The sequence below is a fragment of the Alligator sinensis genome, unplaced genomic scaffold, assembly GCF_000455745.1.
Source record: "Alligator sinensis unplaced genomic scaffold, ASM45574v1 scaffold1086_3, whole genome shotgun sequence".
In the NCBI taxonomy this organism is placed as follows: domain Eukaryota; kingdom Metazoa; phylum Chordata; order Crocodylia; family Alligatoridae; genus Alligator; species Alligator sinensis.
Genome location: NW_005841975.1, coordinates 2923836 through 2937573, shown reverse-complemented (window position 1 = coordinate 2937573; position 13738 = coordinate 2923836). Strand labels below are relative to the sequence as shown.

At 49.3% G+C, this 13738-nt stretch overlaps 3 protein-coding genes across 8 annotated transcripts in view; 1 reads left to right on the top strand and 2 right to left on the bottom strand.

The window, feature by feature from the left end:
• MAP3K13 (mitogen-activated protein kinase kinase kinase 13) overlaps window positions 1-9513 on the top strand; it is a 125277-nt gene extending 115764 nt beyond the window's left edge. For all 6 annotated transcript variants that reach the window (XM_025200778.1, XM_014518699.2, XM_025200779.1 and 3 more), the window contains 3 exons: window positions 1834-1904; window positions 3525-3822; window positions 5065-9513. In XM_025200778.1, the coding sequence (XP_025056563.1) occupies window positions 1834-1904; window positions 3525-3822; window positions 5065-5166 (471 nt within the window). In that variant the 3' untranslated portion in view covers window positions 5167-9513. The remainder of the gene's footprint in view (window positions 1-1833; window positions 1905-3524; window positions 3823-5064) is intronic.
• LIPH (lipase H) overlaps window positions 1431-13738 on the bottom strand; it is a 40885-nt gene continuing 28577 nt past the window's right edge. Inside the window, exons 11-12 of the transcript XR_001357808.1 lie at window positions 4965-4968; window positions 1431-1441 (exon numbers count right to left, since the gene is read on the bottom strand). The gene's annotated coding sequence lies outside the window, so the exon portion shown is untranslated. The remainder of the gene's footprint in view (window positions 1442-4964; window positions 4969-13738) is intronic.
• TMEM41A (transmembrane protein 41A) overlaps window positions 9650-13738 on the bottom strand; it is a gene marked incomplete at its 5' end in the record, with an annotated part of 10046 nt that continues 5957 nt past the window's right edge. Inside the window, one exon of the mRNA XM_025200829.1 lies at window positions 9650-12649. Coding sequence (XP_025056614.1) covers window positions 12426-12649 — 224 coding nt within the window. The remainder of the gene's footprint in view (window positions 12650-13738) is intronic.

Below are 13738 nucleotides of genomic sequence, written 5' to 3'. Positions count from 1 at the left end.
ACCGCTCCCCTCCAAAAGCATTCCTTTTTCAAATGGCTATGGTTCTTTTAGTTTCCAGACCTAACATGGTCTGATGATCACTTTTCACATTTGCAGGGAATGTGCCTGTCTTGAGCTGTTCTTTCACTTGCTCTTTGTTTTCTCCAGTAGCAAAGTATTAAACTAAAGTCAACATATTTTGTATGGCAAACATCCCTGGATGTTTGCAAATACAGTGTTCATATTTTACTACAGAGTGGGCATGTCTACATGTCTTTGTTAATGTGCCTTAATTACTGTGCATTTAGTTTAGTACTTGTTTAAGGAAGTAGAAACTAAAGGAACCAGAGTTACTATGCAGTAACGCTGGTGCACAGTTATTTTGTGATGCTTACTATGCATTAGCTGTATAACAATGTGCAGTAGGCTATTAGCATGGTTTTTAACCTCCACATTAGGTTAAAACCTCCACATTAGGTACATGTGGTATTAGGTTAATGCACAGTAAGCATCTCGTAGACATGACAAGCATACCCAGCTCCATCACTTTTGGCTTACTTCAGACTCTGGTTTCCTCTCACTTTTTAAATTTTCTCTCAGGCCTCCTTTGCATTTTTAAACTCAACTAGAGTGGACTGATTTGTCTGGAGGGTTAGGGAATAATATTGCAACCTCCTAATTACTCCAGCTGTGGTCACTTCATTTTGTTGGTTATCATGGCAAGCCTTTGCATGGTCACCAGACTCCACTGCTGTATCTATCTAATCTATCAGTGACCAGATTGTACATTATATCACCCCAATATACTGGCCATCTGTTCCTTGTGATATTATTTTAGAAGTAAAGAATTGGAATAATATTTTTTTCAGGTATGAACTTATAAATGACAGAATATTTCAGAACTAAGTATTAATGGTCCTTGCTGAATGTGGTGTCTCTGGTTAATCTCCATCCTTGGAGGTTTTTAAGACCTGGCTAGACAAATCCTTTACTGGGATGATGTAGTTGGGCATGGTCCTGCTTTGAACAGGCCATTGAACTAGATGATCTATGATTCTGTCCTGAAGAAGGCAGGGTAGATACATACCTTAGAGACTAAATCAGAGATTTATAGCATAAGCTTTTGTGAACATAAGTACACTTCATCAGATGCTGTGAAAGGCCACGCACAGTCATGTGAAGGACTGCAAAACTGTGCCAGTCTCTTCTGTGACCTTTGGGTGCAATTTCACCTTTGAACTTGTTTACATGGGGAAACTGCCTGATAGAGCCGTAGTAGCATAATATTGCTTTAGCTATTCCAGTGCGACTCCCTGAGCTGGGCACGGCCTTCCAAAATGATTAAAGCAACCAATGGAAGATAATTGCTCAAATACAAAACACAAAAAAGATTAGGTATACCAATCTGAAGTCATTTTCACTGTCAGTCGATTTCCATTTAGACAGGAGGTCAATCCTGACTCTTAGCATGCTACCGTAGAAATACCTTCAGAAGATTTCAGTAGTTCAAAAGTTTACCCTAAATAATGTAACCGAGACCTTTATAATACTCCGATAAAATTACTTTAGTACCACGTTTGTTGGACTCTGCTAAGTTGTTTGGTAGACTTTACTAATAAAATTCAGCAATGGATACACATCAGTCCAGTATGAAACACTTGTCACACCTCATAATTTCCTGGCCAGATCATTGTCATAGGTCTTGGTTTGCAGAACTTAGCTTGCCTGCATTTGGAGTGCTGCAATCCCGTGATGTGGTAACACTGTACCAGGAGCCAAGTGGTAGTTATGGACCTGCGTGTTTGCTCTTGCATTAAGTCCAACATCATTGTTCTCTTTCTTGCCCTGTACCAGAGTGGTGATGAGTCTTCAGAAGAGGAAGAAGGAGAAGTGGACAGTGAAGTGGAGTTCCCTCGGAGGCAGAGGTAAATCCTTTGTTTGCAGGGCAGAATCTAAGTGTCTGGAGGATTTCAGCTTTGGTCACTGAACAGCATGGCAATGTGCTGAGAATTTGAACCTATCAGCAAGAGCATGATGGATCCCTACAAAATTACGGACCATGTACTACCTTGCAGAGATGAGCTTTAGCTTAGGCCTGCCCAGTCCCTTAGGGGGGATATACTCTGGCAGAAACGTACTGTACCCTAGTAGCTAGGGTTATCATGTTTCCAGTATAAAAAATAAAAGGACACCTGGGGGGCATATGATGGGGGGGGGGAGAGACAGTGATTTGCTGGTACCCTGCCTCTGCCCGCCCCCAGCCCTTCTGCCCACGTCCAGGAAAGCAGAGACAGAGCAAAAACCTGAGCATTTGCTTGCATTTTAAAAACCCACCTGGACGTGAGGACGGGGCCAAAAAAGAGGACTTGTCCAGGAAAACCCAGACATATGGTAACTCTACCTAGACTCATAGTGACTTGGTTAGGAAATGAATTGGTCCCATAAACTATGGAAAGAAAAGGCTGCTAAATCAAATTAGACTGCTCTGGGATGCCTCGTGCTGACGCGTTGTACCCAGCCTCTTTCAGGATAATGGCTTCTCCAGTCCACCACCTCTCTGGCGTGGGTTGATTTGGATGGAAAGCCTAATTAATGGAGTTTCACAATGAGGTAATGCCCTTCAGCCTGTTATTTCCAGTGTGTCTGTGGCACCAGCATTGAACTCAACAGGGTCTGGCACATCACTTCTTCCAAGGCTTGGTGTTATGAGTCAGGGACACATCTTCCTCTGGGATGCAGGAATCATGATCCTACCTCAGAGTTGGGCTTGGGATCTTCAAGAGGACCCCAGGACCTGGGAGAGGAGATGGAGTGAAGTGTGTTAGCAGTTGGCTACATCTGACTGTTTACATCATCAAGGCTGAACACTTCTCCTAAATGTTCTAGCCACATTTCCTTTTGTTAAAGGTCTTACAGGTCTCTCGTGCCTTTAGCCCTTTGGGAATTTTAAGAGGGGACTTGCAAAGAGGTATTGCCTAGCGACTGATTATATTACACAATGAAATCTGCATCATGGAAAGCAGGAAGAAGATATGTTTATGGGCTTGTTAGAACAGGCATGTAGGTGGCAAAAATGATAAAACCATGGCACGTTTATAAGTGGTATACAACTGAAGGGGGGAAGCTGGGAGACTGGCCAAAGAACTATTCATTAGATTCTGTATGTTGTGAGGCCTTTTAACACTGCAACATGCATGGCAAGTAGCTATGTTCATACCATAGCTGTGTACCTGCATGCTTACCAGTGTCCTCTGTGCTAGTGATCCTTCAGGCCAGCAACTTACCACTTGTGTATTATGGTGGTAGAAGGCGGTACAGCTACTCTGAAAATTTAGAAACTTTGAGGGGCAGTCAGAGACTTTTTTAACATAGGCTCATTCAGAGTATTCAATGGACTGTAGGGGTTGGCTGTATTGGGGTCAGCCTCCTGTGGGTATGAAGTTGAGTTTCCCCACTGATGGTATGGAGTGGGGCAAGTATAACAATGAAATGTGCAGGGTAGAGACTGAGAAGAACAAAACTAACTTGCTCTCCTGGGGTTGCAGGCCTCACCGCTGCATTAGTAGCTGCCAGTCCTACTCCACCTTCAGCTCTGAGAACTTCTCTGTGTCTGATGGAGAGGAGGGAAACACAAGCGACCACTCGAACAGCCCAGATGAGCTGGCCACCAGGCTGGAGGATCAGCTAGCTGAGAAGCTGGAGGATATGTTATCCCAGACCCCAGAGATCCCCATTGACATCTCCACCCAGTCTGACGGGCTCTCAGACAAAGAGTGCGCCGTCCGGAGGGTGAAGACACAGATGTCGCTGGGCAAGCTCTGTGCAGAGGAACATGGCTATGAGGTACATGGTACTTTCAGTGACCCCCTTCTTTTATTAGGTGATGAAGATGCTGGAAAGGCGAGAAAAAAAGCCATAGGACTAGAGAGTGACAAGACGAGAGTTTGAACAGGTCCATGATGGAGGTACCACACAGGTCCCTGCCACATTTTACATTATATTATGCAATTAACTGGTTAATCACAGAATAAATTTAGACCAGCCACACATGCAAAGTAATTATCATGCCATAAAAATGTCCGTCCACCTATAAAAAGAGCCAACCAGCTACAAAGTTAGTGCCTGAGAATGTGTAACGACTTTGTAGCTGGTTTCTATCCAGCTTTCATTTGAACATGTGGTAGGGCCCACAGAGAAGGCAGGTTGGATTTTTCTGCACCCTCCTCATAACCATCCTGAGTGCCTGTCCAAGAGATGGACATCTGGCACTGATTATGACCACATGTGGCACAGCTGCCCTGTGGAATTCATTGCCACGAGATACTGTTGAGGCCATAGAAGTGAAACCCCATCAGCCATTTGCATGAGATCATCCACAACTGCTTCAGGCAAGATAAAAAGAACGGTTCAGATAGAGAATGAAATCAAAGTGCTGTACACCCTCCTGCTTAAGGTCATCTGGCAACCTCTAACTAAATGGGTGAGAGGACACCTCCTCATGCAGCGAGTTATTGTATCTATCAGTAGCCACTAGAAGGGATTCTGGCTCTTTTTTTTATGAAGCAGCTAGTCTGGCCACCAGTGAGCCCCAGGTCTGATCTGTTCTGCGGTACCGTGTTACCATTGCAGTAGCTGAAAGCCATCCATCCGCTAGTGCCTTAACCAATGCAACTAACATCTGCCAGGTGTTGGTAGCTTTGTCACTCTCTTGCCAGGGGGAATAGTATGGCAGAAGACTGTCGGGGCTTTAAGAGCAAGTGAATTTGTTTTGGTTCTTCCATTTTGTGGGATGCGTGAGCTCTCCAGTCTTCCTTTTGCCTTTTCTTTTGTTGACTTAGCCAGTTCCCCTTACAATTGTAGGTAAGGAGGGGTGTGTGTGCGTGTGTGTAGGCAAAGTGTCTCCCTGAGGTCCCTTGGTGCCCACTGCTGCCTATCCACAGACCGAACAGAAGACGAGATGTGATAGGCTCACTAATATGAGGGACTTTTCTGTTTCTCACTCTTACCTACTGCTTTTACCCATGTGGCCACTTTGAAGTGCATGGAAATCACTAAAAGAGTTTCCCCTTTCCTTTTCCTTTGCAGAACCCGGCACAGTTTGGAGAATCAGATTCCGACTCTTCTGATGGGGAGTGTTCTGATGCAACTGTCAGGACCAATAAGCCCTGCAGCTCTGCTACTTGGTAATGATGAATTGTTCCCCAGCCCCTCCTGGTATTGGCAGGACTTCACGTCATCCCCCCCTTAATCATACTTTACAGGAAGAGAAGATGCTTCTCCTTTCCACCCCAGAAATGATCTGCAATAACTTGAATCTCTGGAAGATGTCCAAATGAAATTAGTTCTCACCAAGCATTTCAATCAAGAATGGCAGGGATGTATTTTATTGAATAATCTAGCTACTGTAACATTGATATTTATTTTTTTGACATTTTAACACTTTTTACTGTAAAGAGTGGACTGTATCTATATAAAGACAGAACAGTTGTTGCAAAAAAAAGTTCAGAAAGCAAGCACATCAGAGAGAAACCTCCTTGGAAGTCTTACCTAGACAGCACGCATTGGCACAATAGAACTCTATTGCTGCTTTCACAGGGGACCAGGCCTTAGGGCCCTACAGATTTGATAGATAAAGAGAAATGAACCAATCAGTCTAATCAACTGGAGACGCAAAGAGAGACCTTGCTGCAAGGTAACCTATGAACAAACAGCATTCAGTATAACCAGCTGGGTCACTTTTAATCAGAAGGTGGACGTGTTCCTGGAGAAATTTGGTACGAAGGTGCTTATATTCATCCAGGGTCTTCTGAGTCAGTACATTCCCCCTGGGATGCAAGTGTGGGGGTTAATTTATGGGTTTTTTTGTTGTTGTTTGTTTTTTAATCAGCGTTTTGTTGTGACATCCTGCAGACCTACTCCAACCTCAGCCTCCCTTGAGACTTGGGTGTAACAGCACTTCTTAACCCTGTTGTCCTCTTTACTCTGGCAGCACTGATTTCCAGGGGAGCAGAGAACGCTCTCTCAGACACCGAGTGCCCGTGTTTCAGTTTACTTCTCCTCTTTGCCTCCAGGCTTCCTGGCTCACTTTTTTCAATTTAAGAAATTCATCAGATCAGTGTTGGAAAAAACAAGAACTTGCAAACCAAGGAAGGCGCATTCTGCATTAGTCTGGGGTGGAAATCAGGGAACCTTCCAAGGCAACCTCCTACTGACTGCAACACCGTGTGCCCAGCCAGCACCAAGGGAGGGAGCTGTGTATGCATGGCCGAGCCAGAGAGGGAGCGGTATAAAACAGAAAGGAAGACCTGGAATCAGTTCATTGTCAGAGGATGGGGGGTTGTCTTGGTCTTGAGGGAGTGCTACGGGGTGGGGCAGGCAAAGCATCTCGATCACCTGTCCAGCTTCAGTCTGGAGGAGGAACTGTCCCATAGTCCTGGTGGCTGGAAGGCTGAGGCATTGGCAGACCAGAACCCCGTATGTTCCTAAGGAACTCCTTGTGCCTTCCCTTTGCAAACAGACCGCTTTTTAACTGATGTTGCAACAGAACGAAGATGCAAGGCCTGTTTCCCCTGCCTTTAGTAACGTCTCTCCTAGAAGACCTCCGCTCCACCTTCAGAACCCCCAGACAAGGGACCTCCCCTTCCAGGCTAGGATGGTGAGAGCGGTCAGCATCCTACCCCCACGGTTTCCCCTTGTGCAGTGCGCGAGCCTGAGGTGACCAGCCGGAGCTGACTGTAGTCAGGTTCTTCTGTTGCTGTGTTTACATTTTCTGTTGAGCTGTTGATTTGAGCTCCGCTTTGATTAATTTATAGCCTAGCGGCAAAATGAAGGCACCGTTTGTCCATCGACAGAGAGCAGTATTCTATGCGTGAAAATGATCCCGTATTTTTTAAATTTTTGTAGCTGGACTACACGCAGATCTTAAGTTATGACTTTATTTTGTTATTTATTATTGTTTCTGTAGATCAGAAGATTGGCTTTACTACTAGCACAGCTGTTTTCTCTCCGTGTGACGGAGCCACACAAGAGTGAGAGCAGAGCTGGTTCTGGGGGCTGTCAGTAGTCACCTTGTGCCGTGACCTTCAGCAGTGGCTCCCAGAGCACAGTCGTTCTGGGGGCCAAGTGCCAGTCAGGAAGTGCCCAACTTCACGGGCCTTAAGAGACATTCCCTGTTGTCAACACTAAATTTCCTTGCTCATGAGTGACCAGTGGAAGGGGCAGAGAGGAGGGAGTTAACAAGAAGCCAGTTAACAGGCGGAGGAGCCCAGAGTCCTAAAGGGAGAGGCTTCCCAGGGGCCAGGAGTGAGCAGGGTACTCAGTGCCAGGAGCAGACACAGCCAGGCATGGCTTTGCAGTTGAGGTCCCCAGGGCCAAACAGCCAGGGAAAAGAGAAGCAAGATCCACAAGTCATCGCTTGAAGTCTGAAGACAGTAAGTTGGAGTGACCCCTCCCCACCCCCAAGAAGAGAGGTAGCAAGTCTGGTGGGCCAGGGAGAGAGAGCAGTTGTCCGTGACAAGGCACATGATAGGAGTTCTTGGACTCAACAGTAGTGCCCACTAAGATATGCGGAGAAGCACGTGAGTTGAGCTAGCCCTCCCTGCTTTCCCCTGGACACCATGCCAGACTTCTTGTCTTTCCCTTCAGCTCCCACAGTTCACTTCAGTGGCCTGGAGGCAGAGCCAAATTCTCTCCAGTCTTATCCTCTCCCCCACCTCGCAGCAGTCTGCTCCCTCTTCATAGCCAGAGGCATTACCTCGATACCTGCCTAGTGCCCCTTCAGGACTCCTGTGAGCAGGATGCACAGAGCACTGCTTGTGCACAGAGACTCCTCCAACCTGCTCAGAGCCTGTGTAGGACTGCAACAGCTCAGGTGAGGTGAGGGCTGATGTGAGCAGCCCTGCTGTGCACCTAGGACTGTTACCATCCTAACAGGCTCAGTGTGAGCAGGGCTGGAACCAGAGCTTCAACCTATGGCACATGCACTTTCCCCTGGCCAGGCTGATCTAGTATCCTCTGCTCATGATGAGCTCCAAGAGGCAGGCTTCACTGCACTGGAGTCCCTGGCCCCATCCCACGTGCCGTCCCTTTTGGCAGGGCTCTTCCAAGCATTCCAGGCTGCTCCAGAAACCCAGCCCAAGAAATGGTCTTCCTCTCACCAGGGCTTATGCCAAGCCATGAGCAGTTGTGGATGGGAATGAGTTTAAGGGTCCTGCCATACATTCAAATTCAAGCTAGATAGAAACTAGCTATAGAGTTGTTACATGTTTTCAGGTACTAACTTTGTAGCTGGACAGCAATTTTTATGGCATGATAATGACTTGGCGTATGTGGCCGGTCTAAATTTATTGTGTGATTCACTAGTTAATTGTGTAATGTGTAACATATAGAAGGGGCCTGAGATTCATGACATTGTTGGGTGAATCTCAGGAGCTGCATCCTCTTGCAGTGGGGATTGCCTTCGCTCTCCAACAGTGCTTGCTCATGCCCCAGTACATCAGGTGGGCAACAATCACTCTGCTGAGCACAAGCAAGCTGTTAGCTAGTTTTAAAGATTTACATCCTGCACGATTGATAGCTTTCTCTTGCTCCACGTCCTATCTTGGACCTACTAGTCAGCCTGAACAACAGCCCCTGCCCATTAGAGGAAGAGAAGACTGAGAAACAGCTGGTTGGGTGCAGCAGGCGAGGTGTGCTCACTGGCGGAGCCAGGCTGCCTTTGGCTGGTGGTTGTGCCATGCAGGCGCAGCAGTGCTGGCCTGACTGAAATCATATCCCCTTGTCACTGCTGATTGCAAGGTGCCTCTGTTGGTGTCCGGCACCATGGTGCTGCTTCCATGCTGTTGGAATTCTTTCCTGGTGAGCAGCACAAGGGCATGCAGCTGTATGGTACAAGTCATAGTGCTGCAGCCACTCCTGCTGCTTGGGAAAGCCAGATCCTGCGGTTGGGCACTCTGGCCTCAGAAGCAAAATGAATCCAGCGCCTGTAGCAGTGTAGAAGCCATGCTAGGGAAGGACAGACCAAGCTCTTGTCTGTGTTGACCTCATAGCAGTAGGTCTATGCAGAGTGCAAGGGAAGTGTCCTCTTGCAAAGAGCAGACTTAACTAAGAGGCTACAGCTCTCCCAGAGGAAATCCTTGCCATCTCATAGATGACAAATAGGGGCTGAGTTGTGCTGCCAGTGGCAGGGAAGTGTCTGCAAACTCATGGGCATGCCCTGAGGTATGCAGGGGTGTCTGAGAGCTGATAATCAGCATGGCCTGTCACAAGAGCAGTGTTTGGGTGAGGGCACTGCCAAAGCCTGGCAGAGTCTCTGAGCTGAATGGGGCTGATCTGGTAAGCACAGGTCCCTGGAGAGCATTCAGGAAGGCAGCAGCAGGCTGGTCAGCGTCCCACACCCGATTTATTTTTTCTCCGCCCACTACATAAAACCTCATTCCCTGGGGAAAAGGCAAGTGTGCCTGTGTCCTGATCTGCCCTGATCTGACCTGACTTGCATGGCTGCTGACAGCTCCTCAACACCAGCCTGGCTTCACTCTCAGAGGATGAATGTTGTTCTCCTCACTGTCAGTGTTAAAAGTGACCATTTCATCTCAGTAGCTCTCATTTCTCTCTCTCTTCTCCCTGCTCTGTGGCTTCCTGAAACAACTTGATTTTTTTGTATTGAACCGTGTACAGTGATGGGAACAAGAATGACTATCAAAGCAAACAATGCATGGAATAAAAAGCCAGTGTACTTCCACTGTCCCAGCCTTGGCTTGTCATCTGGGTGCTGAGGGTGTTGGGCTAGGATGATTCATGCTGGAAATCACTTTTTAAAGAGTAGCGAACAGTTAATGCTGAACCCCGTTTTACATTACCGGTCTGCTTCCAGCTGCTCATTTGCTCCCTGGAGTCTCCCAAGTATCCAGGATGAAAATGGAGAGTGGCTTGGCTGCACAGGCATTCTTCTGGTGTAGATGCGGGCCCTGAGTGTTGGGCTTGGGGTGAGTCTTCAAAGCAGCAGGGCAGCTGAGCAGTGGTCACTGGGTACACATGCACTTTGCTGCATCCCTTCCCTCTCAAGTTCTTTTCTTGCCCCCCCGCACGCCAACTCTCTTCTTTTGTCCTTCAAAGCTCTTTCCCCTCTAGTCCTTAGTAGTCTGCAGATGCCACTAAACCCCAGAAACCAGTTACAGAACAGTCAGAGGCATGGGACATGAGTGCTGGCAAAGACAGGAGACTCCAGCCTCTCACCGGAGGATACAGCTAGGATCTGGCAGACAGGGCAAGGCTGGCTTGATCCGTTTCTGTGGCACAGGCCAGGGGGCTGCCACAGAGCAGACAGCCCAGCACAGCACAGCTTGGTGGGTACAAAGTCTTGGCTCCTCAGTGTAGCAGGGGTCCTGTGCTCAGATGCAAATCCTGTTGCTACCCAAGCAAGCACCTGTTTTGCACCAGTTTGTTGGGCAGGTCAGCAGCACCTGGGGAAAAGGAGCCTGTGGTCCAGTCTGAGGCTGCTCCTCACAGGCAAACTGCACTTCTGTGCTCTCCTTGCAGGGCAGGTTGAAGTGCACCAAGGACACCAGGCACATCCATGATCACCTGGACTTCCTGCTCTGGCTCACTCCCTCTGTGCTGATTGTTTCTCCACCAAGGACACTAGGCAGCTTAGGGCACTGGGTGCCTCACCTCTGCACTCTGCCCCACAGGCACCAAAGTTACATGGCTGGCAGCTGCTTCCTCATCAACAAACAGCATGTCTTTGGTCTCAGGCCAGGGCTTTACAGTCAGGCTGACCCCTACCACCCTGGCTCCCAGCCTCTCTCAAAGCACACATGCCTTCATGAGGCAGAGGGGTGGATAGGGCCTGTGTGGCTAAGGCCTGTCATAGGGCAAGGTGATCTGCCTCAAGGCCAGTTGCACAAGCACCAAATTCACGCAGAGAAAATTTCACAACCATTTATTAGGAAAACCATCCACTGCCATGTAAACACACAGGACTGGTTGGCAAGGCACTTGGTTCGAGACCATTGAGGATGGGCAATCCCTGCTGGGTCGAGTCAGGCATGCACTGCGTTCCCATGAGCCTCATCTCTTGGGGGTAGCAGCCATTTCAGAAAACTCCTCTCTCCAGATCTTGTGAAAGCTCAAGGCCCAGAACACAGACAAGGAGGCAAGGAAGTGGATACTTTGCCCTGGCACAACGCAATGTGGCCACGGAGTTACCATTTCCACAGTGACACGACTTAGCACAAGCAAGGCTGGCACCAATGCCCTGGAGAGACTGCTCCTGCTGCATGCAAGGGGGTTTACAAACAAGCAGGCACAACACGCGCTACCTGTGACTGTGATGTGACCAGGGGCTGCCTCTTCTCAGGAATTATAACTGAGGGGGGTCAGGCATCCTGGCAACAGGACACAGAGCCCCCACTATCAATGAGGAAAGCACAGCTGTCCTGGAGCTCCATGTCCCTTCTCTAATGCAGGCAGTATCATCCTGGGATGGCACAGCATCTGCACCTTGTGTGGAGACACCAGTTGTTGGCCATCCCTAGAGGCAGATCCTAGGTGATGGTGGAACCAGAAGCCACCCCAGAGTGGGCAGTGTCCCTGTTGGCTGGGAAGTGCTGAAACTGCCTGCATCACTGAGGTGGGAAATGCAGCCAATAGAGAGCTGCAGAGCCACATTGGCCTTAGCAATCTTAAGAGTGCCTGGCTGAGGTAGGGCCAGGGGCAGCATGAGTCAGAAAAGGAACACAGCTGGGCAAGCTGTGAAAGGCACTGTTCTCCTCCTGAGGTCAGTGCTGCAGCAGTCAAGACCTTGACTAACTGCCTACACTTTGCAAGGGAAAGCAAAGCCCTTCTTGCCAGCCTCAATACCACCCTCACCTCTGCCTGGGGCAATTACACCAGCAGAGCTACTGCCCCTTCAGCACTTAAGCCAGCACCATCAGCTCAGTGCTGGAAAGAGACCAAGGAAAGGGCACACAACACCAGGCAGCTTTGTGAAAAGCCCTGGTGGGAGAGCTGACTAGGGTGCCTGCCACTGCCCTGCACATGTTGAGCTCCCCAGCCAGCACAGCAGAGCCACTAGCAACAGGAAGGTACCTGCGCACGAATGCCAAGCAGCCAGCAGTGACCACTAGCACTCAAATCAGGCATGCTAGTTAGCATTTTGGGGGCCAGTGCAGCACTCAGCAGCAGAGCACAGCCATCTCAATCCCCGTGGCAGTTCCCCACTCCCTGTACATTCACCTACATACAAGCACCATTTAAAAACAAGACCATTTTGTCTCCTTTGAGATTTAAAAGGAGATCTTTAAAAACTGCTGGTTGTCCTCCACCCATGCTGCCAGCTGGAGAGGCTGTGCCAACAGCAGGTTAAAATGCCGACAGCTGGGGCCAAGGATTGCACCTGCCCTGCAGATATGCCATGAGATGCTCCCAGAGCTGCCAGCTGCAGCCTATCACAAGCTCTTTCTGCCATTGAGCAGGTGGATGCTCTGTCCCTTGCTGTCCAACATGAGGTGTCCCTGGCTGTACTTCTTAATGAGGGTACCAGGGATCAGCGCCACCACAGCAATAGCCAGCAGCTTCAGCAGCGTGTCCCATGAGAAGATGGCATCCAGAGAGGTGACCTGGGAGAGGATGGAGCCAGTCTGCACGCAGATGAAGTTATAGGGCACGAGACCTGGGAGATTGTGGGGAGAGAAAAAGCTTGAGATTAGTCAGCTGGTCCCAGCCCCTTCATGCCTCCCTATGCTGTGGCAGCTCAAATGCTCCTGGACCTGTGCCTGCCAGTGTCTTACACTACATGCATTGGCTAAGGGTGCAGCGACCCCAAGGCCCTGCCTGAGCCAAGAGCTTCCCCACAGAACACCTATGTTGCTCTGGGCCCCTTGTGGCTCAACAGAGCTAGCACTGAGCTAGCTACCCAAGCAAATTCCTGCCTGGAGGCAATTCCCATCTCTTTACCCCTGTTCCTCAGAGGAGGCATCCCTAAGGGCAAGTCTTTGTATAAAGGCAGGGCCCAGTCCAACATCTGTCCCAGGCTGAGTATCCTTGAAAATGCTCTGCTCCCTGCACCCGGCACAGCCAGGAGGCCCCACTCCACGGGTGATGCACATTAGACCTGCTGCCTGGAGGGGGAGATGTAAGCAGAAGGGGGTGTGGCCCAGCAAACACTTGCAGGCAGGAGGAAGGCATTGCCTATTGTGGGGCAGGGAAGTCCTCAGTGGATCCAGATCTTAGGTACCAAGTCTTACCAAAGCCCCACATGAGGCCTGAGCCCAGACATGCAGGCTCTAACCTGCTGCTGGATCCTCATAAACCCATAAGCACCCCGCCTTGTTCCCATGAAGTTTCCCAACTGAGTCCAGGCATGCTAAAAAACAGCTCAGTTCTGACATGGCTGAGCAGCCAGGTACCTAAGCCCTATCAGGACCCACCTCCCACAGGGGCTCCTGTCTCTGGCACCTGGAAGCCTAGCAGGCCCCTCAGAGTACATAGCATACTGGGCTCTGCACAAAACCTGGGTGCTCTAGCTGCTAGGCTGGAGCCATGCCGAATCTCTCTCTCTGCCACAAGAGCCGTTTATCCCACACAATGCTAAATAACTTCCGCAGGTTGAGGCCAAGAGCTATCAGCACCTGTTCCCAAGCCAGGTGTTAACTCAGGAGCAACTGCTGCTGCTTGGAGCAGGGAAGAGGCAAGTGCAAGTGTCATCAGGCAGAGGGAGCTGAACCAGATTCCCCACATGCTCTAACCACCAACGCTCTTC